The sequence below is a fragment of the Anopheles ziemanni genome, chromosome 3, assembly GCF_943734765.1.
Source record: "Anopheles ziemanni chromosome 3, idAnoZiCoDA_A2_x.2, whole genome shotgun sequence".
In the NCBI taxonomy this organism is placed as follows: Eukaryota; Metazoa; Arthropoda; class Insecta; order Diptera; family Culicidae; genus Anopheles; species Anopheles ziemanni.
Window position 1 is genome coordinate 34,568,347 of NC_080706.1, and position 25,431 is coordinate 34,593,777.

Below are 25,431 nucleotides of genomic sequence, written 5' to 3' on the forward strand. Positions count from 1 at the left end.
ACACCAACACAAGTAAGTAACAATACTAGTTATAAAAAGATTTGAACCAAATGATCCATATTCCCCTCTAATAGGTTGGACAATAATAGTTGCAACTAAATGACAAGCGAGACCGGTGGAAATACAGCGGCTGATCCCAAAGAGTGGGAGATGCAAGATCGTCAAGTGGAACTACAAACTATTTTAAATTCACCGTTTTTTTTTATTTCATATCGCTATACTTTTTCACCGGGTTTAACCGTCGGTAAAAATGGCCGCCTCCATGAGTTGTCAAAACTCAAACGGCTGGGTTACACTTCCTAATGTAGCGGTTTATTGGAAGGTGGAAAAACGTTCTAAAGATCAGACAGAATGTTCCAAAGATGCTTGTCAATTGTTAGTTGGGTATACTAACTATAGTTCGTGAGTCATAAAGGCTTGGGGAGGAGTAGAGAATTGTAGAAGCAAAAACGCTGAATTCGTTGCAGTTGACAATTGGAAAGTTTATTGGCAATAGCAGAAAGGACGGACGGTGGATTTGTGCAGTAAAATGTGTTTCTGATGGAATGATCAGCATCCATCGAGTCTCAAGCCCGCGGAAGTCCCAACCAAAGCAGCACATCCGGGTGTGAAGTGATCCGAGTAGTAAACAAAGGATTTCGTTGTAAACTGGAGCTGCTTTGATCTCATCAGAGTTGTCGTCCGAGCAAAGCCATCGACAGCAAACGCAACATTTCCTCCCCAATAAGGGCATTCACCGAGGACCGAGAAGGACACCGCAGTGCAAAATGCCACCGTATCGATACCCCACCAACAACTTTACTTACGTCAGTTCCTGCGTAAAGTATATGATATTTTTACTGAATTTCATATTCTGGCTGTTCGGCGGGCTGCTCATTGGCATCGGATTTTACGCATTTGTTGACAAATGGCAGGCCACCGGGTTGATAAAGCTGGAAACGTTCTACGATATTATGCTGAACCTATCGCTGGTGATGATAATCGCAGGCGGAATAGTGTTCGTGGTCAGTCTCGCTGGTTGCCTTGGGGCGCTGCGCGAAAACACCTGCCTGCTAAAGTTCTACTCGCTCTGCCTGTTGATCTTTTTCCTGTGCGAAATGGCCATCGCCATCACGGCGTTCGTGTTTCCACATAAGGTGAACGCGGTGCTGGAGGAATCTTTCACGGACAAAATCATCACCACCTACCGGGATGACCCGGATCTGCAGAATCTCATCGATTTCGCCCAGCAAGAATTCCACTGTTGTGGGCTTAGCAACGAAGGCTACCTGGATTGGGGCAAGAATGAGTACTTCAACTGTTCGTCGCCGAGTGTGGAAAAGTGCGGTGTACCGTATAGCTGCTGCATCAACGCAACGGACATTAGCTCGGGCCTGGTAAACATTATGTGTGGCTACCACATCCAGCAGCAGTCGGTTGCTGCGGCAAGCAAGAAGATTTGGACCAACGGCTGCATCGAGATAGTGCGCGTGTGGGCCGAACGGAATCTGTACGTGATTGCTGGGATTGCCCTCGGAGCAGCCATTAGCCAGCTGTTCGTCATCTACCTGGCCAAAACGTTGGAAGGACAGATCGATCTGCAGAAAAGTAGCTGGTCATAGTGAATTTACGTTGGTTGGAGCGGCAGCGGTGGTGGAGGAGGCAGACCAGTTTGATCCACTGAAATGCAAGGACGTAAGAAAAAAAAGTAAGCGAAGGAATGAAAAAGATGAGGCGACCGAGAGCGAGTGAGAGAGATTAAAAGACGGAAAACTAAGCTTGAACGAGATACAATGGTGGTTGCGGAAGAAGTCTGCGCTTTAAGACGAAGTGGCCGTAAACCACCACATAATTTCCTTCGTTGTTCGTAGCATAAGGCATTGGTGAGAAATGTGCTCAGTGTGCATTGCTTAACGTTCGCCGCTTTCAAATTCCCCTACCATCTCCACTTGGCTGACTAGATTGATCGCGATGACGTTTTTTTTTGTACTAACAGCAGTAGCTCAGATGGTTGGCCACTCGTTGCACATTTCATTTGAATTGTGTGAAAATCGCGTGTGAATGATTTTTTTCAATTTCTACAATCTTTTTTCATTATTTCGCGAAGTTGTCAAAAAGCCAAGGTTAAATTTCATCTCAAAGTAAAGGGAACGGGAATAGCCGTGATAGCAGAGGTTTCCAGTTACCCTCTTAGATGATGAAATAGTCAAGTCTAAGGCATTTATAAAGCCAGTGGTATTTGCGTCAGACAACAATATTTTCACAAACAAACAATATCAGTATAAATGTGACTCACATCATTTCCATGATAAGGGTGCAAGTTTTCACTCAACCGCCCTTTTTAATCACTGCAGCTGTAACTCCCCGGTTGACAAAAATTGCAGCTGTCATGTAGTTACAGCAAGTTTTTCCATGGCAGATTGCTGGGAGTCTTGCTGGAACTAAATAGTAGCAGCAATAATTTAAATTTTTGTCAACCGGGTCATTTTCGATAGGATCCTTCGGACATTCGCGATCTTACTCGTACACTCATACTGCATTCCATTCCTCATCCTACATCCTGCACAACAACGACTGATATTTGCACAAAATGCAGATAGGACGATAACTTACGAAGCAACAACTAGGTTTTGGTCGTACGTAGGTGTAAACTAGACTGTTTATCCAAAACCTTTCACAGCCAGCAAGAATTTATGTAGAGTGAAAACTTTGTTTGGGATATTTTGTCTTTGGAGAGATTGGAGGTCGCAATCGTGTTCAGTCAAGAGTAGATATCATCAAATCTTACTTTTTATCTTCAAAGTAACGGGAACCGTGCGGAAGGGAGAAAACATGGGAAAGGATGGTTTCCGGTACTTCAAATCAAAATGATTCTCATTTTCAATCTCAACACTGTTTGCAAATACCGAATCCGAATATCCAAGCATAAAGCGTAGAAGATCGAATCAAACAACTCTATAAAACAAGCATTTCGTGATGTTTCTTCCGTATTATAATTAAAACGTAAATAGAAAAGAAACAGCGTATCTCAACTGTATAGTAGAGCTACTCAGTTCACTAGAAATTATTGTAATCAAGTTTTAGATAAGAGGCACGAAACATACGCAAACAGACGGAACGATATTGCGCTAATAAAGAAGCACAAGCGCGCCAATTCTATGTCATATATTTGTAAAGCTCAATAGAATTGTACTGATTAAGTATTTCAAGTGAATAAAGACAATGGAAATCGTGTCATAAAGAGAGGCTTATCATAATTTTGCAGGGGCAAAAGAATCATCATTAAAAACAAGTGTAGATAGAACAAACGGGTCTGCTTTTGTTTGGTGAAATATGTATTTATAAAACCATCCGATATATTTACTTCTTTCTATGACATCCTTTCTGGACTTTCCCTTTCATTGGATGATTTGTGATTTTATGAATCATCGTGCCGATTCAATCGAATTATGTTTTTCTCAATCGCATAAAATGTTGATATAAAAAAAATATTTTAACTTCGGTCTTACGGGCAAAAACATTCAGCGGATTAAAAAACCGAAACAATTACGAAAGTTGCAAAACCTGAGAAACTAATCGAGATTTGAAAATGTGAGCTTGAATCTAACGGTACATGTTTTGACTTAGTAAACGATGCCGTAAGTTTGTACAGAATATATTCCTGTGTAGCCAGCAAATACATATATTCACAATTCAGTAGCATCGTCAAGGATAGAGCTCTGAGACGGTATTTATTTGCTGCAGGTTTACTTAATTTTGTACCACGGTTCACAAGGATCTAAGAGAAATTGTATCCACCCGTTGACCGTCTGCAGCGGCCAATTATCTTTAATTACTATCGCCGTCTACGATAATCACGTTTTCGATCGTTGCTGCGGTTGTCGTGCTCATTTCGATAACGAGACTCATTGCCGCTGCGTGACTCGTTGCCGCTGCGAGACTCATTACGATAATTTTTGCGCCCGTATCGATCATCCCGCGAGTATGGATTTCTATGTTGGCGATCCTGGTGATTCATTTTCGTTCTGTACGAACTGTTGTGTTGACTATTGTCATCATAAGTTGGTAGATCGGCTCCAAGCATCTGTTGTCCCAGCTGCATCAACAATTCATGGGTGCAACCGTTGGAAACCAGTGCCGCAAGCATGTCGCTTTGCATCGGAGCGTTGTTCTGCTCTTCGAATATGAAGCTCGAGTTTCCATTAAACATAACTCCATTGTTATCCATTGGTTCCTGCTGATGGACCATGGGTCCATTGAACGTCTCGGTTGCGTTGAGTGGCGGATCGTCGTGAAAACGACCATTTCCCGATGAATACCTGAAGTTTTCTTTGGGTGGTGCAGCAGGACTTGGTCCATTTCTGTTTTTCTTGTGCAGCGTGAGTGGGCGTTTGAAAAGAGCCGAACCTTCGAAAATACGTATGGCGTACTCAACACTGCTGGCGTGAACGTACGTAATAAATGCATAGGATCGTTGTCGTTTATCGCTATCCCGTGGAATCTTTACATTTTCAACCGGCCCAGCCTGTTGGGAAGCATCCAAATTTAAAGTTACAATCCTTCTGCTCGGAAGAGTAACAAAAATTACTTACCTGAAGGCACAACTCGTACAGCAGGTCTTCAGTTACTTTTTCGCTCAGGTTACCACACCAAAGCGTTCTATCGTCTTCAGTCATTTTTAAAAGATTGCTGCGAAATTTTAACGACTTTAGTAACACCTCAAAATATTCGTATGATCTGTTCGACTCAGTTGTTTTTGTTAGCTTGCTTTTGAACAATTAATTCCTATGAATTTAAGAAAACTAGTGTTGGCAGAATCGGGATTCGGAAGATCCAAAGATTCGATCCCTAGACGGATTCTGAAGATTCGAATCCCATCTGACAGATTCTAAAGATTTGATTCGATTAGGATTCGAATCAGATTTGATTGGTTTGGGACTCGATTTGATTCGATTCTGACTTAATCCTAACTCGGGGTCCACACTACAGCGTGACGTCGCCTGACAGGAGCTGAACTCCATATAAAAAAAATCTTGCGCGTTTTTTTTCGCGCGAATCGCGCTAGATTTTTTTGCATGGAGTTCAGACCGACATTGATTTGTTTACATGATGATGATGAAACTCGGGTAAATCAGTTATTCTGCATATTCCCAAAAAGGACTAGATTGTTCGTGTTGTTTGAATACAATTTGAAGAATAATGTCAACTTTACTGATATTCTTATTTAAATCATTCATTGAATTAACCACATCATATGAAAAAATCGGCATTAGATGAGCGATATGATATGACGGATTGGGATTCGGGTTCGTAGATCCGGATCTTAGAATGGATTTGAATCGAAAGATTCGAATCCCTGTAGGGATTTAGTTTCCCCATCACTAAAAAAAAACTTCCGACGATCGAAATTGACAGCAGTGTTGCCCGAAAGTCCTTATTTTCATTATGACCAAGGTTAGTTTAGCAGGTAGTGTTTCAACCTTGGTTACAATTTGAAATAAAAGGGCTTTTCAAGAAACTTCGTTGAAAATAACATTTCGCCACCTTTTCAACGATCAAAGGAAACATTTCCGGCCATATTTCCAAAATTTTAACTTCGCACGATTTATATTTTTATTTGTCTTCTTTGGAAGCAAGAGCCTCAATCTATTTCGATGAGAAACTACTTTTAATTTAATGTAGTCATATCAGCATCATATACCAGCGGTAGAATAAAGTACTTTACAAAAATGTGAGAACTATCGTTGTTATCGATCATGACCTGCAGCTCAAGCAAACCCTCATTGTTCGTCCGTAGTGCTACTTTCGACGACAAGGCTAGCGTGCGCATAGCCAGCTTAAGGTGTTGAAATTTGTACCGATTACGGCTTGCCTCGGTGCAGTTGAATGTCACGAGCATATCACTACTATTTGTGATTTCTACACAGGCCTCCGAATGTAACTCCCCGAAAGTCTGAAATTTGAGGTGTGGAGCGTCGGGGGATATGATTATTTCGATATCGTCGCAATTGCGATCCATTTCACTGAGCAATAGGAAGAAATCCATCCCCTTGATGTTGATCTTGCTGACGATCTGTTGCTCATCGTCAACGTCGAGCTCCATGCAGTCGAACGGGTCCATGGTGCGCACTGAGCACTCCGTAATCAGATTATCATCACCATTCTGCTCCAGGATGACAATCAAAGGGGCTCCACTTCCCTTTTGAAGCATTTTAAGACTCGAATTATAATCCCCGGAAATGAACATACTCAAGCAGTCTGTGAACACTTTCAAGTTCAATCCGAATGGAATATTCAGCTCATTTGAGCCACCATCCATAGCTTGTGCATTGCCACGAGGATTTAATTTGAATTCGGAGAAACAGGCTCGTGTAATGTATGCTGATGCTTGTATGCTTTTGGCATCCTCTACCGTTACCTGGATGCCGTCGTTACTGAGGTACACCATTGCATTCTGAAACAATGGTAATGTTTAATGTAAATATTTAAAACATGTTTTTTTACAGACTTACATCGGCAAAGCTAACAGCCTTCAAGACATTATACAGCATCGAAAAATTGTTCAATACCGCCTGAAACTGGATTTGGCTAAACTGCGATTGGGTCACCATCTTTGGATTGTGAATGATCCCTTTACTAAACAAACGTTTTGTCCTTTGCATCAAAATCCCCGGTCCAGTTCTTGTGGTAGTAGCAATTGCTCGCTTTCTATTAGCGTCCTGAGGATACCCTAGATTTTAAGCAATCTTCTACTAATTGTTTCTTTAAAACAATTAATTTATCCTCTGGTATAGATTCGATTTGAATTCTGTTTAACACCAGTGCCAGCTTCGTCGCAAGTGCGTGTTTACAGGTCGGCTGACGCTTTTGTTGTAATACCCAGCCACGGAAGGATTCGCAGGCACAGAAGTTGATCGTTGGCAGAACTTTATAAACTGTAGCAAATTTCGATCCGGGCACCTCCGCCAAATTAGAGCTTCCGTCCGGCGTTTGGTAAAGTACAATCGGCTGCTTCCCGTAGACTAATGCGATAGCGCGTTCAAGCAGAGCACGTCCGAAAAGTGATTCCAGCTCCAACAAATGTATTTTATCGACTGTGAAGAAATAAAAATCAATAGAATTGAATTAAATTTTCATTTGATACCAAGTCAATATTCAAATATTGATCGAACAAACATATCTCCACATTGAAAATGGCCAAAACTGGACAAATTCTACACATTTTAGAAGTTTATTTTGAATTTCATTTTCATCACATTACCTAATTTTAATATTTAGAATTATTTCAGTTTGAAATACTTTTCCGTAGTACATACTCCACATACAAAAAACGCGATTTTGAAAATGTTAAACAAATTCTATGAGAAAATAATCAGCTCGCACGTTACAACATCTGGCGTTTTACGCAGTTTTCAGATTCCACGAAAAGATAAAACAATTGCTCTTTCTCTAACATTGCACATTTTACCAATCTTTTGGTTCTTTGATGAAAAAAATTGCATGATGAAAATCCATTCAAGGGAGAGTCGGAATTGCGTCCAGGTGTGCAGAACCCTCCTGCGCTCATTAATTATTTTTTGCGTGCACTCCAAAGCAATCCAACAACAATTCTACCAGGGCATTCTGAATTTAAGAAAAAATCCTTTCATTCATGATTTGCTGATCAATCTTACTTTTTTTTGCTGGGCTAGCATAAACAGGGTTTTTACTTTTCATCTCGTAAGCGGTGCATTCTTTCTCGTGATTATGCCTATGCACAGTGGGCACTTTATAGTAAATAGCGGAATAAAATGTTTTTTTTTAATTATACGTTTGTAATTTTACAAGAGTAAAAATTTCATAGGACTTCAATTTCACGAATAAGAGTTGGATTTAAAAGTATAATGCTAGAATATGACTTAAGAATTACGAAATTTACCAATTATGAACAGTTTTAAATCACAAGCATGTAGCATGTTTGCCCACACTACAATTGGTTTTCAAACATTGTTGTATCTTTGATTGAGATTGAGTTGATTTTCATACTATTTTCACTCGCGCAACTTTGAATTTTAAACACATGCACATCGGAGTTGGTTAGAACCAGTAGTTTTATATTTTGGATAGTTTTTAGGTTGTTCCTTTAGTTTGAAGATATAATGGTAAGTACCCGGTTGACAAAAATTCAAATTTTTTGCAGCTGTCATGTAGTACCAGCAAGTTTTTCCATGGCAGCTTGCTGGGACTCTTGCTGGAACTACATAGTACCAGCAACAATGTCAATTTCTGTCAACCGGGTATACATTAAAACACAAAATTCTTTCCCAACTTTCATCCTACCAAATGCCCATTGTGCAATGGAAAAAAGGCAGGCGCGATGTGAGGCCGAAGTAGCCGCGATGTTCAGTGTTCAGTTTCACTTCGACAAAGCAGAATCGCTGAAGTGTCGTGGCGCGGCGAGTACATGGAAGGTGCGTGACTTCCAATCGAATAATCGTTCTTGAGCACCGTGAAAAGTGTCAGTTAGGTGAACACGGGCAAGGAAGGAGTAAGTGTAAGGGGCATTTAAATGTCGTGATCATATTGCCTCTTTATGTGATCGTTCGAGTGTACGCTCAGCATATGGAAAGAAATACTCGATTAGCGACTGCTGCTGGTGATAAGGTGTTAGACGAAATGCTGTCTGTACAGGAAGGCACTTTTAGCTTATCAGTGTGCACTTGTAATCGATGACCGGTGAGCGTTGGGTAAATTCCATGTTCCGCCCATTGCCACACAGCATATGAGAAGGCAAAACAATTGATTCATATGTAGGGCCGTCGTCAGAATCGAAAGTGTGGCGTGCTACAATAAGGGAGGGAACGCGTTTGCCCTTCGCTCGATTTTCTTAGTCCGTGAGCAACAGGCAAAGTTGCCTCCTTTACGTCAGCTGTGGTGAACGTTTCACAGGAGCCTGGATAGAGTGAACGGTATGGCGTATGTGACCGCAGCTAGTGATGCGTAACGCGCAAAGAGTAGGAGGCCAAAATAATCGCACGGATACAGTTTAGAGAGTATCGAAATTTTCTAACCTCCCTGCTGCTTGCAATGTATGCAATCTCGGACAACAAGTCACGCTCCATTAGATGATCCAGTTTGCCTAGCCACGGTTCCCATTTCGCTACGTGGTTCCTTGAATTCGATCGTGCCCAATATACTCACCACGAACACCGTGCTCCGACAGTTGTAACAAGGAAAAGAAACGCGAACCTTTTGTAAACAACGGCGCACACTTTTGCAGCTTTGCGTGCTTGCGCTAAACGGATGGCGATCGTGTGCAAAACGCTTTCGTTGCTCGGTCTGCCAGCTAAAGCGTCACAGTCCTTGGAACCATTTCACTTACGGTCAGCGGAAAGGGAGGTCCGTTCTTGGATCATCACAAATTTAGCGAATGTTCCGCCGTTCGCCTGCTTTGATTCGCGGGGTCTACACACTCTCTTACAGCATTCGCCTTTTGTGGCCAATGTGTTTACAGGTACAGCAGACCTGTGTGTGTATGTTCAACCGGCAGTGATGTATCAAATGAGGTTTTCATTTATCAAGCATAAGAGTTTGATGTTATTAGTGTCTAATTTAGTAACATAAAGGGCATCATTTCGGCGAGATTTAGGACTGATAATTTTTTGTCTTCTTACCAAATGTAATGTAATGTAAAACACTGCAATAAACTCCTGTGCTTTGCTTGTTGTCTAGAAGATGATATGCAATGTATTCAATTATGTCCTTCCGCCACTTTATTGAATAATATCGGTATTTTTTTATTTAATATTGAAAAGATTTACAATTTATGTTTGGGCTTATGGAAAACTTCACACGCCATTCATGTTATGAAAAGCCAAAATGGGCAAAACACACAATAGCTTTTTATCAGCCTCTAACACAAAGTTAAATGTCACCTCCAGGTTGTAGAACATCTTAAAAAAGGTTCTTGGATGAGAGCATCCATATACTTTTTTAACACCGATTCATAATCATTACATACAAAACGAGAATGCAGTGTTTTGGCCCCATATGCCACCACATAGCACGATCAGTTTTGGGCAACCGTCAAGCACGCAACTTCATGATCAATTTGAGCAATTTTGTAGACAAAACTGGAGAACAGCTGACCGTGAAGGGCACGAAAGAACTTGAAAACATGCGAACTTAAAAAATGCGGTTGTGACCAAAGTTCCAGCGAAAATTAGGCGTAAAGTCGTTCTTAAATTTTTGTTTTGGTGACGCAGATTTTTTTTCCTATCGACAATACGGATTTATCGATGGTTTTTGAGGCATAGAAAAATGTTTAACTATACCAAGTTGATTGGAATCAACGCATCAATAGTTTACAACAAATACAATCCAACATAGTTTTTCGCCAATGGTACATCACTGACGGACGTACTCTAGGTCGGTACGGGGGAAAACGTATAGGACGGGGAAAGGTGAAACCAAGCATTAACATAAGGTGCAACATATCACCACCACCACTGAAGCGCGAACCGCGTGCGAGGATCAACCGATCACCATCGTGACCATTTGCTTTGGAGAGCCGTTCTCTTGCTCCCTCTGTCCCGCTCCCATCTCCCTTTATCTCTCTCGCTCTCTCGGAAGCATCGTTGGCAATCGCAGGGGTGCAGCATCTCCGTCCGACAGTGTCAGAATTGCTCGGTCCGTCGTGGAGGAATGTCTCGCGAGCGTTTTTCGCAGCCGTTTTTAGTGTAGTGTGCCGGTGGTCAGCAAACGTACGTTTCGTTTCGGTGGTGGTGAAAAACAGTGTCTAACTAATCTACCTACATATTTGATATTCAACAAAATCCGCACTGTGCTAATTTCCCTCGCGGTTCTTACCACGGCTGTGTCACGCAATATTGCTGAACGGGATCGACACGGGTACTTTCAAAACACCACGATCGCATCGGCAGCAGCAGCATCAGCAGTGCGCGATTAACGTTGGGCGATCGACACGAAAAAACTAAGAAGCGACGAAGCATTTAACTGAACGCGATCTTCATCAGAACGCAAAAGAAAAAAAACCGGCCCACGGCGAACATCAAGTTCGTGACATTGAGCGAAAAATTCGGCCAAAAGGAAAAGGGAGTGAAAGCCCAGAAACGACCATCATCAGTGCGAGCGACTGCAACGTAACTTGTCTTCTGCAGGGAGGAAAAAAACGGCAGGAAAGCAAACACAAAACAAAACAAAACAAAACTGCCTACTTGTTATTTATTTTTTACGCCATTTCGTTTGACCCAACGTTTGGGGTTGTTTCTAGTGTGTTTTTTTTTTTGCTTCTCTTTAGTACTTTTGCCTCCTGGCGCCAAGTTCTCGGGCCTCTCCTTCCCCACCATCTCTTTGACAATTTTCATCCGCCCCATCATCTGGTGTTGGTTTTATTCGTCTCCGCCGAGTGCCGTGGCGTGCCCTCGGAGTGTTGTTGAAAGTGGTGCGGTTTTTGGGGTTTTCTGAGGCCGCAGTCTCACGTTCGTCCACGTTTCGCAAAGTGTGCGCCAACTGCTGCTGCTGCTGAGCTGCGGTTTTCCTCGTTTGTGATCGTTTTCATCGTGCAATTTCTTACGCAAAACCCATCCCCTTATCGATACCCATTCGTGCCCTTCCGCCGAATCACTTCTGGCTCCATCACCAAACAACGCAGTTCTTATCGATTTGATCCACTTTCCGGTGCTGGTGTTTGTTGACAGTTGGAAGCAAAATAAAAAAAGGAGTCATCGAAACCGAAACCCGATAAAACAACGACACGCTGTTTCCCGTGTTCATGATTCTGGTGCCCTAACATTCGATCGAAACGATTTGTCATCACGCGAGGGCCCTGCATACATTGAGCTTCCGCCAACCGCCAGCTCGCCGAAAAAAAACGTTCGACGACAACCGCACGGAAGTAAACGACCACACAACATTCCTGGATTGCCCGCCGAACCGTGATTCGCGAACAGGTTCGAACGCACCCTACCGACGGTATCCATCATCATGGCCAACATGCACGACGACGAAATGAAGCACTGCTACGAGAATCTGATCGTCGTGGACGTCGGTGCGAACCTGACCAACAAAAAGTACATCCGCGACCTGGACTCGGTGATACAGCGGGCTAAAGATTCCGGTGAGTAGTTCCAGAGCGCTTCCCCCCTCGAACGGGGTAAAACATCCCCAGTCGCACGCTGCAAAAGGGACACCTCCTTTTTGTCTCCTCCGCGAGCTAGAGCTAGGGGCGTCCGGGAGTAGTAATGATAGAAACTAATCTTATCGCCGTGTGTGCCACTTTTTATGGCGCGCGTATATAGAACACCGCCATATCAGGGAAACCGGGCGCTCGTATCGTGTTGTACCGAGCACAAGATGTACCACCGGCAAAGGCTGCCCTCCGGGCGGTTTGTCCTCACCAAATTACGGAGGGAAAGTTGCTGGAATGGAAAACAACCGAATGGGAAAACCACATTTTGCGCATTGAAAATGTTGGCATTAGGGTTGATGGTTGGGGCTAAACGTTGGGTATCCTTGGAGTAACCGTTTCACGGTACTTGTTGGCGGTTTCTCTATTGCTAAATATTTTACGCAGTTAGAACTACTGAAAGATCTGACAAAGGCAACAAAGTTTTTAATGCGTCACAGTTGAGGTAACGTAGGGCAATAAAGCACCCTCCCCGTTTCGAAAAATAATCTCAAACGAACCAAATGGTTCTCAAGAAGTGGACAGTTTTTTTTATATCAGAAAAAATATACTTGATCTTGTTTGATCAAAAGCTTACCGAATCGGGTAACATTAGAACTAAAACAACAAATTTAATGAGTTAAAAACATATTTTTACGAACACAAACTAATTCGTTTTTTTCTAAGAATCTAAATCTTGTTTGACCTAAAAAAATGATTCATTCTATGTTTTTCTGGCAACGTATCAATAGCGTTTGAACAATAAATGAGCTAAAATGCCATTTGAAAAATAGTTTAGAATCTTCGGTAAAATATTCAGTTATTTTAAAGCTTCTGTGGAAGAAGGAGTATTTTTTAGCAAAAACAAAATTCCCCCATCGTATGTAATGTGTACCACAACGTACACAGTTCCCATAAAGTAACGATGTGAAATATTAGTGGACAATATTTGACATGGTTCTTTGGCTAGGGGTACATACTGCCCCGCTGGTGGGTTTTATCTCCCTACTACCCTTTTCCGACCAGTCGTACTTATCGTCCTGGCGAGAGCGTTTGTTTATCATAAATTTTGTTACAGTCAACAACAGTATCGACGGCGTCCGACGAGCTGGCCTTTCTCGAGGCTAGCTGATCGTGAACTTATGCGCGCGCGTGATGCTCGGGCCAATTTTCGTGCGTAACGAACGGATACCAACCGAGGGGTGGTGTGTGTTTTTCCGCCCTCCGAGGAATAGTCGTGGCCAACTGTGCTCACGCAATCGTCAGCTGTTTGGGGGGCGAGTATCGAAATTTTGCTGCCCGCGTGCGCACACGTGAAAGTTTTTCGTGAACGTCACGTCGGGTTTGGTTTGCGGGTCGCACGAAAAGACCGACGGCGGGAGGCGAGGGGTGTGGCGATGGTGGCGCTGGGCCATTAATTTCAGCTTCCGTGACTTCTTGCGTACGTTCGGTGTGCGTTGCGCGACGGTGATAGAGGGAGGTACGGGATGGCCAGGGTGGAATGACACCGTCATAAACACCTGACTCCGGAAGGAATAGTTTTCCGCCCGCCAACAAGCAGCCCATTAAAACGCAAGCTTAAGTGGAACTATTTTTGTAATATGCCTAATTTTAGCATTGTTATCACCCGATGGGGTATCGGAGCGATGGGAGGGTTTGTCTGTGGGCCGTTGCAAGCTGTGAAAGCCTAATTTTAATGTTCAATTGTTGTAGTTGTTATCTTGAATACAGTTTTTTTTTCTTCATTTCGCTTTATTATTCCATTAAACCTTTTGATCACATGCAGTTTATATTAAACCAAACCTCTCTTATGAAGAGTGTTTAAAAGCAAATTTTGTTTTATTTAAAGAATAATAGTAATGTTGCTATTAGTCCATTTTGCTCACATAAAGAGTCCAAAGGGGATGTTGTTCTATTCGTAATAATTCAAATTAATATAAAACTTTTCAAAAATTTTATAAATTCGAAAGATACGAGTACGATCTCACAGAACAGACTCACTAAACATGGATGCGGAAAAGTCTTGATACAAAATGTTTGTAGATTTTCAACACATACATTTTTGTTCGTTGTACTGTAAATTAATTTCTTCAATTACACATGAAATTAATCCTCTACTCAAATTTTTACCACATCAAGGTTTGATTAGCGTACTATCAGTAATGAAAATGTCTCAACTACGTGAAGTTTTGAATATTGTGAGGTATATTTTTTGATAATATAAATTATATTCTTTGAATCGGGAGTTAAAAAATCGGCCCACAGGCGTTGGGACTCATCACCTCGACGGCGTGGGTTCGAATTCTAACCGAGACCGGACCCTCCCCCCGTATGAGAGGACTGACTATCCACTTACAAAAAGGGAAAAAGTCTAGTAAGCCCTTAACGGAAGCAGGCATGATCAACAAGGTCGTTACGCCAAGAAGAAGAAGTAATGTTGTGAACAAATTCGTCAAGTGTTGAGATTATTTTTTTATTATGTTGCATTAACATTTTCTTACGGACCGGATAAAATCAGCCCTAGATATAAAATAGACCCTGTTCCGGAACTGTTAAGAGTGAACGTTTGTGGCGTGTGTTAATGTAAAGCTGATTGCAATCTAAATGATTATAATCACGACTAGATAATTGTGACTTTTTTGTGTTGCTTTTAAAAATATTTTATGATTGACGGAGATGCTGTTATCCGATCGTGTGTCACTCGTCGGTACATTTGGAAAGAAAAATATCACTTCCTGATCGAATGGATTGTGGAAAGTCTGGTCGTTCATTTTGTTCAAATGATAGCAATTGAATGAGGCAATTTGTATCCCTAATTGTACGGTAGGTGGTGGTGGGGAACGCGGTAACGATTGAATATTCATAACTCACTCATGTTTATGCTTAGATGCGTTTTTGGCATTATGTTTGCTCGATTGAATGCCCGGGGCCGAATGAAGCGTGGCGCAGTGCCGTCTCGTCGCCGTCCCGGCGACAATAAAACCTCGTCCCCCCTCGTCGACAATAAAACTGCCTTCCGTAACGATTTACGGGATGACTCAACTACGCAACTGGGCGGCAAATGAACGACTTCCTCGGGGCGCAGGGAAATACAGCTTTACATTGTAGCTGATGAAGAAATCATCTGTCTAATTAGCGCATTACAAGCGCACCGGCTGTGCATTTTCTCCCACCTACGGCTCCCACCGTCGTAGTTCCGTTGCGTAATGTTCTCCAAACCGTTCCATGCAGATGATCGCCGTGTTTTGGTTGGGTGCGGCATACTTTGCAGCATACCGGCCCAGCATACACCTCTCATAGTCGGTATCTGAACCATGCCAACTGGTTCGAGCGTGGTATTCGAGCCAGAACTAGATCTTTTGCAGCGACTGGGAAGCATCACACCAACTTCCTGCCACTCTCGTAGCTGGACGGATGAATGTTATTTTATGTCATGCTCCGCTAGGTGCAAATTATGTTCGAACGCACACACCGCGTGGATCACGCCGAGGTGGCAAACGAAAAATACCCACTTGTAGCCCACGGTGCCGGCACACATTGCCGATGGGCCGTGAACATTCCTTTGGCCTATGCTAATAAATCTCGAGATTGAGAGCGATGATGCGGACGACGCGTGGTGCGGCACGTTGTACAAATATAGTGCATGAGTGACTCAATTAGCCTTGTTTGAAGTTCAACCGATTAGTCACTCCCATTTTTCGCACCCGTACTTGGAAGGCGAAGCAGCTTCAGTGATTAAACAACGCTTGTACGAGTGTATTAAATATAAATGGAAATTTGTCTACGATCGCAACTCAATGTAACTTGTTAAATGTTACCATTTCTCTCATTTACACAACCCCCCGGAAAAAGTGAGAAAGCTCGGCATGTCCGCTCGGCAGCCCATTTTCACCATTTAATGGTAATGCTTATTCTGTTCGGAGTGTCATATCGATCGAAAGAAAAGGCCGGCTTCGGAAACACGAAAGGAAACGCACGGCCGTCTTCGCAGCTCCCGATCAGGAGGAGAGTGGTTCGGCCGGTTTTTTTCGCCGGTTTTGGTCCGTTTTTTTTTCTTGTTCGATATCCAAGCGCGAAACGTGACCATTTCCGCGAGTCAAAGCTCACTGACTTCCACAAAGACACACACACGTCCATACAATCTTTCCTTCTCTGCTCCGGCCGAAAGTTCGCATTAGTGATGCTTAAGTGCTTCGTAATTGAACGGCTTCGCACGGTGCAGTTGTAACCGTATGGAATTATTCCCAACTTCCAGCCACCATCTTGGGCGGATTTTTCTTTTTCTGTGGCTCTCCGTTTTTTTCTCAATTCCGGCTAAAAAAAAATGTCTGTTTGATTTTCGCTTTCAACTGGCGGGTGAAATGAAACGGACAAAAAAAAAAGCGGAATCACGTCGATCTTCATCCCCCCCCACCAACCCCGATGATGATGCTCTATTACCCTCCCTCCTGCCGTGTCTCAGGGGTTCCAGGGGGTGTGATCGAGGGGGGTAGCACGTGTCTGGGATGCAGTTTATTTCCTGCACACGGACAGGGGAAGGTAACGCACGCCGCCGCCGCCGGTAGCACTTTCAATTTTCAAAAAAAAAAAGGAAATTTTTATATCGCTTGTGTTACGCGCTTTTCCACGCGCTGGGGTTTCCGTCGGCCCACCGGTCACCCGTTCGGGGGTTCGTTTTTTCCGTTTCACTCCCGTACCACCGACCGGCTTCTTGCTTGCGGTCTTCGATAGCATAGGGTTAATTGATGCTGGCACCGGAAAGGTGAGGTCCGAGGTTTTGAAATAACAAATGATCGAAAGTTATCTTCGCGAGTCGTTGCCTTTACTCTTTTGTTGTCGGTAATCGGTAGGAAATTCATCTCGTTGGAAATGTGTGTTGAATTTGGAATGAAAATGGTTCAATTTTGCTCACCCGACATTAAACATGGTAACATTTCATACACGTGTTTAATTTGGAATGAGAAATATGACACTGTACGACATTGTAACGTTAAAAAAACATTATTATCACTCATGAGCAGTAGAGAATATTTCATTACCCACCATTAGTAGAGCAACCCGTAAACCAAGAATTATAAATTTAAAATGCCAGTTTTGGCAAGTGAAGGGTTTGCTGTGAATAAGTTTACTATTGTTTCGCACAAATGCCACACGAAAAGTATTCAAACCATTTAAAAGAGCTATTTTATTTTATTTATTTATTTATTTACTGATTTATTTATATACTGAGTGTAACTAAAGTCCTGAAACCGCCTTATGATTGTTGGAAGAAGAATTTATCAAACTCATGGGTTGAAATAGGTTATTGAGCAACACCATGAGAAAATGATTGGCCCGATTCCTCCTTTTTAATGATAAGGCATAAAAAAAGCATTCTTAGTCAGAGGCAAATTAAACTTGCTTTCAAACCGCGCCGGAAAAAAACAAATAACGAAAAAAAAAACAATTTAACAGATAACAAAGCTGCCTTTAATTTTCACAAATTTATTTATTTTTGTGTAGCCTGTTTTGCAAAATGCGTTCTGATAAAGGTAGTATAAATTAGTTGGTAGTAGTCCACAGTTTCGTGAACAACAATCAAATGCGAACGCACATACTCTTTGGAATAATTAATTGTTTTCCACAATGCGCTGGACTTTATTTACGCTGGGTATTTTTATCCTTTGAAAAACAAAAACGGATCGTAACTAAAGTTATTGCAAATGTATACTTTTATACCATTTCATCGATAGTACTGTAATCAATTTATAAAACTATCCAATAATTTCGCGTTTTGCAAAACAACGTGAAGCATAGTATGAACAACTGTTTTGACGTGCCGTTCAATTCAACGCAGTATGAAGGTACTTTTAAAACAAAATTGATTTAATAATACGAACCATCCCATGGCGTCGCACAAAAGCAGAATACAAAAAATACAAAACAGAGTAGATGATTTCAAACTGTTTCAACCTCCTCCCGTCTAGATCTGCACCAAATGTTTTACTTTCAACCGTAGAAGTAGAGAAGGGAAAGGAAACGAGCAAGTGCGACTCTGAGGTCATCCATACATTTTGCTGCTCGTCCATTGCAAAGTGTTCCTCTAACTTTGCGCTCGGTATGATGCGATGTTTGTGATCGCATATGATCGCATTTCTAAATTTAAACCCGCTTTCGGCCAGAAACAACGCGCGTCCCGCTGTGCGAGGCTCATGCGCATTCTGGTTTGTTTGGCCGCCACCGTGGTCCCTTAGAACCGAACCGCAAAGCCAATGGTTTACGAATCGCGCCAGAGCAACGAAGGGAAATTTCTGCAACCAGCATCGATCGTCGAGTGGAAAAATTCTACGCGTCTAGAGTGGGCCGGGATCGATGCCGAACGGAGATAAACATTCTTGACAACTTTCAAGTGTTATACATTCGCAAAACAAAAGCGGCTTCGAAGATGCTCGGGCGACTCGTTGGGAACGCTGCATTGACCCTGCACCCCGAGACTTACGGGTAGACGACGCTTGACAATTAGAATTTCAACCATTCCCGGCACGAACGAAACGACGAATGGAACGTAACCGTCGTCCCGCGAACCCCCGGATCGGAAGCAATTTAAGGGAGCAGCAAGGGAGACCTTCCTTATGGCCGCCATCCCATGACCGCGGGTGTGAAACTGAATCACGAACAAATCCCCCCCCTGGGGGACACTCGAAACCCACCCAGCCCATTGGCTCGCGTAAATTGATGCATTTTTATGGACGTTCGATGGTTTGACTTGTTTTACCGAAGAAGCGATATATGACGATTTCCATCTGGAAACGTTCGGCGCGTGAAGGAATGTTTCGCCCTCTGTGTCCACTTGAGTGAGCTGAATGGAACCTGCGTGTTGTGGCTAAGGGGAAGTCGTTGGGGGACGAAAATTAAATTCAATCAAGACCGTGACACTCGACCAAAGGAATGCACCCGTGAAGATGCACAGCAAAGGGGTATATAAAAGTAAGGGTAACTCGAGCACGCACGGCTTGATGATGCGTTTCTCGTTCTGTTTGACCACGTCAACTAACCTCGTTCACTAACAACATTAAATTTAATTTTGAAGCAATTGGGCCAGAGTCACCTCAACAATGAATTTTAAACGTATAAATGAAACTTTCCCCCCAAACGTACTGCGAGGAAACGGAGTGCGTTTTATTTTGTATATCTTTCGCGTGATTATGCAACAATTTGCAAACCCGCATCGTTCATCGACTCTCCGCAACCCAGTTCTAGGTGAAATCCAATCCCACTATGTCAGCTCATAAACTGGTTTTGCGCCGGTAGAGGAAGAATGATCCGACGATGCTACCAACCAACGACCTGACGCGATCACTTCCAAATATGGTGCTTTTTATGGTGCATGGTAGTATATTCCGTATCACCTTTGTGGTGGTGTAAGGTACCGGGAGGTAATATGGAACCCTTATGCGGCATTGATTTCGCACTTCAATTTCTAAAATCTCTTTGACCAAAAATATTAAAACAACGTTTAAAATTGCAACATGTAACTTAAACCAATTCTTTTAAAATCTCTCTTTTTCATACGTCGTGGAAACTGTGGGGTAAAATGGTCCAAATCGGATCAAACCGTATCCCGTTTATATGTATTCTACTAGTACTATTTATAAAGGTTTGATATATTTATCGGCAAATATGATTTTTAAATTTTCTTTAAAGTTGACCAAAAATTTGGTAAAACAAATTTTTTGTCATCAAATATTAAGTAGTTTTGCAACCAAACGTATCAAAACACAATTTATTACAAATATGTACAACCATAGCTCAATTTAATTTAATCAAAGCTATATTGGACGAGTTTAGAGAATTTCAGTGTCAAATAGTTAAGCGCGATTGCGATATCTCATTTCAACACTCGGTATAACTGATGATAAAATGTCACATGGTTTCGTGATCAATTTGTTTTATCTCGTTTTTTCCCCTGTGAAAATTAGACGTAAGATTGTGAAATTCGCGTACGATCAATGAAACACGTTCAATGTTACTTTATAAGTCATGTAATATGTTTCGCATAATTCAAATAAAAAAAAATCCACGATTCATTTTACCCCATCGGTGCATCGTGCCCCCCTTGTCCCTAAATGTCGTACGACAGGTTTTTAAATGTTGTTCTCCTTTTTGCATACGGCATCGTTGTTCCAAGTCCAAGAGGCCCGTTCCTGCCTCCTCCTCCTCCTCTGCCTGAACTTTCTTGGAGTGTAATGAACATTACACGTGGTATTGTATGCGCTTTAGACAAACGACGCCTCAAAACGTCCCGTTTTCCAAGGGCAAAACCAATAAGAAATTAATACACAAAACGTCCTTCGTGTTCGGCTCACCTTCGGTTGTAGTCTATAATTAATAAAGGCAAAAGTTTATGAACTTAAACCGCAGCACAATAAAATTGACGGTGACATTGAGGTTTAAATCAACAACCCAAAACCAGCAACAAACTGCCACACACCTCGTGCTTTCGGCGGCGAATAACGTCCAATCGATCGCATCCTTTCGTAAAGAAACCGTAAAACTCAAATTAAATTTCGTATTAGATTTTGGTTCAGGCCGCGAACGATCGCGCGACCCTGAAATGGTCTGATGGGTGTTTGCTTCCCACCGTGCCCGTGAATGGCCGTGCGAAAATTGCCACAGAAGAGAGGTGCTTAATAGGTTGAAACAGTTGACCACCGATTGTGTCTTGTCCTGAATGGCAGGAAGAAAACATTAATGGACGCTCAAGTAAGTGAGCGGTGCCGAATGGAAGGTGAGAATTATTTTTAGAAGGCCTCCCCTTCCTCCCCCTTGGCAATACCGGTGTCCGCCCGTTTGGGGATTACATAACCGATGGGCACCTGTGCAGGAGGGGAAAAGTGCATGCGATGATGTGCATAATGACCGTAACGTTGCACAATGTGCATCCATTCAGCGCGGTTGGGAGCAAAACTCTCGAGCGGACTCCGGGGCAAATTATGTGACATTGGGTTCATATTTTCACCGTTGTATGCGTCGAAATTGTTGTCGCTAGTTTAACAAAATTAAAACCGAGGACAAACCCCAGGAAGGTTGGGTACGGATCGATTTGGTTTGGTTCCGATTTTTCTGACAACGTTTTTTACCACCCTTGCTAGACGCGCAAAATGTGGTTCACATTCATCCAATATTTAAGCGACGTTTGCCATGTCGAACGGGGTCGACCTTTGGCGGCAACAAGCAAGTCTTGTCCACATTCCTAGACAGCATTTCACTCCTTCGGTAAAATGTTGCATTTTACTGCCCCAGCCATTTGGAATTAAATAGCAAATTCGTAGCAGATGTTATGGACACGCTCAACATAACTCGAACACGACGAAGTTCAACAGACTAGTTTATAGTTCTCGGGCCGGACCCGGCTAGGGATCGATAGAGTAGGCAACAGAAGACGGAGGCGAGAAAAAATAATACAACCCCTCCCAGGTCACATGTAAAGGTCCGCGAATCGGAGGGAAAATGTAGCGGTAGGAGTTGGAATTGCCTAGAGCCGTGAACCCCACGTGCTCGGTACGATTCCCCACAAAATGCACTCATCCTCTGCGGTCCTGGGGCGTCTTATGCGGCTTTTTTCCTTCCATTCTCGGGCATAAACACAGACACACTCACGCCGACCGATGCACCTTCCCAGGAGGGCACAAAGAGGCCATTGATTTTCCGTTCCGCGTTTTATTCCGACGGTTCTGAAGTCGTGTGCTTTTTTCCCCGTTTGGCTCGAGGCTTCCTCGAGAATGCACGCTTTCCTCGAGCCAATTTCTATCCGGCTGTCTGCAACCGTGTACCTACATTTGCATTGCCAATGGTGAATGAAATGTGTGTGGCGCTTCTCGTCCGCAAGGGGCGAGAAAGAAAGCGGCCGTCGAGGAAAAACTAAACTTCACTGGCGAACGGAGAGTGGCGCACGCGAAATAAAGTTTTACAAGGTGCATAATTTCTAACCACTGCAAATGTCTAGACTGATACCGGTACGAATGGGGGCAAGTGCACAGGTGCAGGGGTAGACGGCGGGTTTGCTCATATTTATGTTTGATTCGGTTGGACGACTAACCGACTGTTGATAGAGTCCGGATTTGAAAGGCGCGTCTAAACCGTGTCGTACATTTAATGCTTATGTTGTGGTTCTGCGTGCACTTTCTGCTTGAGAAAATGGAGCAACTGTGCCGTTCCGTGTTCTACACGGACACAACTAAAGAACCGAAACCAACAAGAAGAAACGAAACCTTAGGAACCGGTTTCACATGGGAAGTTCCTGTCCCTGTTATCGGAGATGCGCGAAGAATCAAAACTGGTTGTTAGTATGGAGAATATTAAACCTTTCACAGTCTTAGCTTTTGTAGAACATAGATCAACCTATATTAATAGAGTTTTATTTGATTTTCATTTTTGTTCGAATAAACATTGCCCGAGTAAAACGCGGGAAGGACAGTGAAAAGAATCAAATAACCAAAGAATTCATTTGAACAAATTAACAATTCGGTGTTCTAATCAAAATATCTTTTTAATCAACTTTTTATTATTGATTTCCTTCTGAAAGATGTAACAAAAGCAGTTGAGATCGAATAAAAAACATAAAATTTTCGAAAGGAAAGCTTTAAAAGGACATTTATTAGGGATATTCTACCACTTGCTGTTCACTTTATAAATAAAGATATCGAGTAAAATTGAACTGAATGAAATGTGTGTACCGCGATCAATTGATAAATGTGCAAACGTTTTAAACTGAAGCTTGAAAAATTAGTAAACACTGTTATATCTCTATAATAATAAATCCTGGCTTGGCTTTCTCATAAATTTTTTTTTTTAACGTTCTCCGATTCAAAACGAATTCCGATTCAGACCATCCAGTAAATCCTGTTTTGTAAACTTAACCGACATTGACTTGGGCACATCGACGATCGCAAAAGTAATATTTCACACGAATATGTATATACTGGTAACTGCGCGCATCACATTTGTTGTGGCATTAGTTTTGAATAGTATTTTCCACCACACTGTGGGTGTAATGTGTTTAGTGTTAAAAATAGCCTACAAGCGGCTGCCAATGTGTAACAGGCCTTTTTTAATGTTTCGCCCTTTTCCCCGCTTTGTATAACAAATATGAAGGTGTGCAGAAAATCATGGTCCCCGGAACGTCGGTGAAATCGAGCAAGGAAGCACTCCGGCTGACCCGCATCTACCCCGGAATTATCTACTCAACCGCCGGCATACACCCGCACGATTCGAAATCGATCATCGAAGAACCGAGCAGTTGGCATGACTTCCAGATCATGGCAAGCGCCCCGGAGTGCGTCGCCATCGGGCCGTGCGGGCTCGACTACCAGCGTGACTTCTCCGAGCCCTGCACGCAGAAGGAGATCTTCGAGCGACAGCTAAAGCTGGCGTGCGAACTGCAGAAGCCCATACTGATCCACGAGCGATCGGCACAGGAGGATGTTTTGGAGATACTTACGAAGTAAGATTTGGGGTGGCACACGCACACGCATATTTGTATAATGTGTTACCAACACTCGCTCAACACGTTTCCGTTTCCGTTGTGTTTACAGATTCCAACCAGCACAGCCGATCATCGTGCGCGGCTTCATGGGTACCACCGACGAGGCGTTAAAGTATTTGGAGCGTGATTACTACATCTCGCTGACCGGTTACTTGTGCAAGGTAATTGTTCCGAACGTGCATGGTGCAAGGATGTTTCAGCATACGCGTTCTAATCACGTTACTCTCCCGGTTTTCTACCCGCAGGACAAATCCGACACGGGCGTACGGAAGCTGCTCGAGGACGGCCGGCTACCGATGGAACGTCTGCTGGTCGAAACCGATTCACCGTTCATGTACCCGAACACGCGCGCCTCCAAACTGCCCCAGCACGTCAAGGGTGGCCTGACGGAGCGTTCGTTGCTCTACCTGCACCGCTACTGCACCTTCCAGCGCAATGAACCGTGCAGTTTGCCGGCGGTCGTCGAAATGATAGCGGCCTTTATGAACAAGAAACCGGAAGATGTGGCGCTCGCGACCGCCTTCAACGCGCTGAAACTGTTCGGACTGTCACAGTGAACACACAGAGCGTCTTCTTGTGCAGCCAGCGAAAAACAAAACAACCCGAAACGAACGACATCTTCCAAAGCACTTGGTTGATGATATTTATCCGAGCGTAGCTAGATACGGAAAACAACTGTGTTGGAGTTGCATTAGCTTTCCCATTCAGCCCCAATGTGGCGCGCAACGTCCTTTATACGCCAGGGAGTGTAAACTTTCCCTCGCAGCGGCTGGCGGCGCTTTGCCACTCTGCTGCTGCGTGCTTAATGTTTGAATGGGAAACAGTTATCATGTTTTTCATTTCTCGTCCCCCGATGGCGACGAAGGGAACGCTCGCCAGCGGTGGAAGAACCATGTTATCAGTCCGTTAGGATGTACTTTTGTTAAACATATTTTCGTTTTGCGATATTAGGAAACTTATGGGTGATAAAGATAAAGTTAAACGTACATTTCTCGAGTACGCGATCGATCCACGTGTTCGCGTACAGTTGGAAATGGATTGTTTCCCCCTTTTTCTCTTACCTTTTCCCGAAACGCTCGTACTACATAGATATATATTCTCGCTACCACTTTCTCCTCTCATGCACTGTTAGATGTAACGCTAGTTAGTTTGTATCGGCGGTTTGTAATGTTAGATGTTTAGCAACAAAATGTTATGAATATGAAATCAAGCGAAAGACTGAACATAGCAGAATCGTCATGGCATAAATCATGAGCAAGATATATAGCGAACAGGAACGACGGTGGAAAATGAGGCACAATAATCTACCCAGGCTATTCCCTTGGCACGCGAACGAAGGGCATCTAAAGGGAACCAGCTCCACTATAGTACGCGGAACGGAAGTTTGAAAGAATTAGCTAGGTGGTCTTCCAAGGCGATTGCCCCCTGTGAGCCAAAGTTACTATTGGACGGAGAAAGATTGGTGCCTGATGTTAAAACCATGTATCAGTGTGGCGGCATCTGTTCGTCAATGCATGTTCGGGTGGTTCCAAACGTAACATAGAATCGTAATCAAAACCAGCAATAATCTAGCCGATGAGTGCTAGAAGTGCCATACTTTATATATCTCAAATAAGCTACGCTAATGTAACATTTGATTGTATAAAGTGTAACACTGTTTGTTCGTGTATAAGTTATTGAAAATAGTAGCTCAATAAATGGATCATTTATTTTTGTAAAAACCATCATTTCATAACCTGGTGCACTAGTTGCATATCACAAA

At 43.0% G+C, this 25,431-nt stretch overlaps 4 protein-coding genes across 4 annotated transcripts; 2 read left to right on the forward strand and 2 right to left on the reverse strand.

The window, feature by feature from the left end:
- Positions 1-427: 427 nt before the first annotated feature.
- On the forward strand, positions 428-2,336 carry LOC131286073 (tetraspanin-33-like). The gene has a single exon (XM_058314937.1). It carries the CDS (start codon positions 768-770, stop codon positions 1,599-1,601), a length of 834 nt encoding a protein of 277 aa, XP_058170920.1. The 5' UTR covers positions 428-767; the 3' UTR covers positions 1,602-2,336.
- Positions 2,337-3,666: 1,330 nt separating this feature from the next.
- On the reverse strand, positions 3,667-4,757 carry LOC131287386 (RNA-binding protein 7). Its single transcript, XM_058316431.1, has 2 exons — positions 4,572-4,757; positions 3,667-4,504 (listed from the first exon to the last, which is right to left on the reverse strand). Exons 1-2 carry the CDS (start codon positions 4,653-4,655, stop codon positions 3,815-3,817), a joined length of 774 nt encoding a protein of 257 aa, XP_058172414.1. The 5' UTR covers positions 4,656-4,757; the 3' UTR covers positions 3,667-3,814.
- Positions 4,758-5,586: 829 nt separating this feature from the next.
- Positions 5,587-6,772, reverse strand: LOC131288841 (cell cycle checkpoint protein RAD1). The gene is made up of 2 exons (XM_058318019.1): positions 6,492-6,772; positions 5,587-6,433 (listed from the first exon to the last, which is right to left on the reverse strand). The coding sequence occupies exons 1-2, from the start codon at positions 6,639-6,641 to the stop codon at positions 5,648-5,650; spliced, it is 936 nt and encodes a 311-aa protein (XP_058174002.1). The 5' UTR covers positions 6,642-6,772; the 3' UTR covers positions 5,587-5,647.
- Positions 6,773-11,850: 5,078 nt separating this feature from the next.
- Positions 11,851-25,386, forward strand: LOC131288842 (3'-5' ssDNA/RNA exonuclease TatD). The gene is made up of 4 exons (XM_058318020.1): positions 11,851-12,097; positions 23,279-23,627; positions 23,719-23,830; positions 23,915-25,386. Exons 1-4 carry the CDS (start codon positions 11,965-11,967, stop codon positions 24,224-24,226), a joined length of 906 nt encoding a protein of 301 aa, XP_058174003.1. The 5' UTR covers positions 11,851-11,964; the 3' UTR covers positions 24,227-25,386.
- Positions 25,387-25,431: the final 45 nt, after the last annotated feature.

Bases quoted from the DNA above. Each gene is read 5' to 3' on its own strand.
- LOC131287386 (XM_058316431.1), bottom strand. From the start codon at position 4,655: ATGACTGAAGACGATAGAACGCTTTGGTGTGGTAACCTGAGCGAAAAA. The intron at 4,505-4,571 runs GTAAGTAATTTT...GCTTCCCAACAG, and splicing joins TGTACGAGTTGTGCCTTCAG to GCTGGGCCGGTTGAAAATGT.
- LOC131288841 (XM_058318019.1), bottom strand. From the start codon at position 6,641: ATGCAAAGGACAAAACGTTTGTTTAGTAAAGGGATCATTCACAATCCA. The intron at 6,434-6,491 runs GTAAGTCTGTAA...CCATTGTTTCAG, and splicing joins AGGCTGTTAGCTTTGCCGAT to AATGCAATGGTGTACCTCAG.
- LOC131288842 (XM_058318020.1), top strand. From the start codon at position 11,965: ATGGCCAACATGCACGACGACGAAATGAAGCACTGCTACGAGAATCTG. The intron at 12,098-23,278 runs GTGAGTAGTTCC...ACAAATATGAAG, and splicing joins ACAGCGGGCTAAAGATTCCG to GTGTGCAGAAAATCATGGTC. The intron at 23,831-23,914 runs GTAATTGTTCCG...TTCTACCCGCAG, and splicing joins TGACCGGTTACTTGTGCAAG to GACAAATCCGACACGGGCGT.
- LOC131286073 (XM_058314937.1), top strand. From the start codon at position 768: ATGCCACCGTATCGATACCCCACCAACAACTTTACTTACGTCAGTTCC.